We start from the raw sequence: 1,707 nt of genomic DNA on the forward strand, positions 1-1,707 counted from the left end.
TGCTCCTCTGACTCCATGATGGACGCCATCTGCACGGTGACGGGTCCCACTGTCATCGACTTCCACGGCCAGCAGAACTCTGTGAAGGATCGCTGTTCATACTCTCTGCTGAGGATCCCATCAGCACCAGGCTTCCAGGTTCTGGCCAACTTCCAGGAGCGCCGTCGTAAAGATGTGAGCTTCCTGGACAGCGTGACGCTGCAACTGGCAGGACAGGCCATTGGTCTGAACCAAGGAGGCAGAGTTGTGGTGAGTCGCCTGCAGACACAGGTCGTAGATCAGAGAGTAGTTTGATCCTGACGGTGTCTCTGGTTTCCTCAGTGGCATCAGCTCTCTGAATGCTGCTAAACTTAGTGGTTGTTGCCATAGAAACAGTCAGGTTTTGGGTTTGAAACGTTCCCCTCAGTGTTTCCTCCACTTTGTCTCTTTGTGAACCAGCTGAACAACTCAGAGCTGAACCTCAACAGCTCGGTTCAGACTGTTCACGGCGTGCAGCTCTCTAAGGACCAAACTGGAGTCACTGCCAAGGTGACGCTCTCAGACTTCACTGCTTCTGTCTTCTTTGATGGCTCCACCACACAGATCCACCTGGAAGGTACAGAACACTGGTCAGGTTTGGGTCATGATGAACTTAAACTCTGCTGTCCTTGTTTCAGCTGCTGTGTTCCTCCAGTTTGACTCTCATTGTGTCCTGATCCTATCCAGGACCACCTGGACAGCCTCCACAGGGTCTGTGTGGAAACTCCAGCAGGTCTCTGAGTGAAGAGAGGCTCTCTGAGGACAACTCCACCAGGTAAGACCTCCTCACTGACTGCTGCTGCTGGATGAGTGGACTCTACATCTGCTCAGGAATCAGTCCTGACCTTGTTGTGTGTCGCCCCCTAGCTGTGAGAAGCAGCACGCCGACACCAGTGACAGTTTGATCAACTGCACCAAGATGTCTGAACGGTGAGCAGATTCATTCAGAAACATCTGTGTGTTTAACTCTGATCTCTGTGGGAAACTACATGTTACATCACATCTTTAATATCATGTGACCTGAGCTCTGATGGGAGATAAATCTCTTTCCCCATCATCTATGTTCTCCATGTTTCTTTCTACATGTGGAGCAGCTGTAACATCCTACAGGAGGCGCCCTTTACATCCTATGACATTGACCCAGAGCCCCACATCGCCGCCTGCAAAGACACTTTGTGCAGCTATCCTGATCTGGACGGCCTCAGGTGTCAGTTCCTGGAGGCCTACGCCAGAGCCTGCAGCATGAGGAGCAACAGCACCCTGGGGGACTGGAGGTCCAAGGCTGAGTGCTGTGAGACCTGATTGTCTTCATCTGTTCTGAAGAAGTTTACCATTTTCAGCTTAATATATGATGAATGTTGCTCTGCAGCGCCCCCTAGGGCCTTCTGCCAGGACAGGACCTGCAGCGATCATGAGTTCTGTGGAGAGAAGACTGCTGGTGGAGAAACTGGCTGCCTCTGTAGAGCCATTTTTGCCTCCAAGTACAGAGAGACCAACTCTTTGGGTATGACAGCTGTGACACCATAAAGACAGGTCTGAATGATTGGAGCAAACCCTCTAACTGGGATTTTCCTAACCAACACTGTAACCTTCAGGTGACTCACCGGTCTGCAGTCTGAACTCTGCTTCTCTGACTCTGGTCGGTTGTCTCCTGGAGGAAAAAGGCATCGACTACTCTGCCTTACAGCT

At 51.3% G+C, this 1,707-nt stretch overlaps 1 protein-coding gene across 1 annotated transcript in view; it reads left to right on the top strand.

Moving 5' to 3' along the window:
• The window catches only part of LOC107081298 (von Willebrand factor-like), a gene marked incomplete at both ends in the record, with an annotated part of 4,340 nt that extends 2,638 nt beyond the window's left edge, over positions 1–1,702 (top strand). The window contains 7 exons of the mRNA XM_015369495.1: positions 1–249; positions 439–595; positions 706–793; positions 886–948; positions 1,113–1,309; positions 1,388–1,522; positions 1,614–1,702. Of these exons, the coding sequence (XP_015224981.1) occupies positions 1–249; positions 439–595; positions 706–793; positions 886–948; positions 1,113–1,309; positions 1,388–1,522; positions 1,614–1,702 (978 nt within the window). The remainder of the gene's footprint in view (positions 250–438; positions 596–705; positions 794–885; positions 949–1,112; positions 1,310–1,387; positions 1,523–1,613) is intronic.
• Positions 1,703–1,707: the final 5 nt, after the last annotated feature.

Source organism: Cyprinodon variegatus, unplaced genomic scaffold (assembly GCF_000732505.1).
Source record: "Cyprinodon variegatus isolate N-32 unplaced genomic scaffold, C_variegatus-1.0 Scaffold3974, whole genome shotgun sequence".
Taxonomy (NCBI): Eukaryota; Metazoa; Chordata; class Actinopteri; order Cyprinodontiformes; family Cyprinodontidae; genus Cyprinodon; species Cyprinodon variegatus.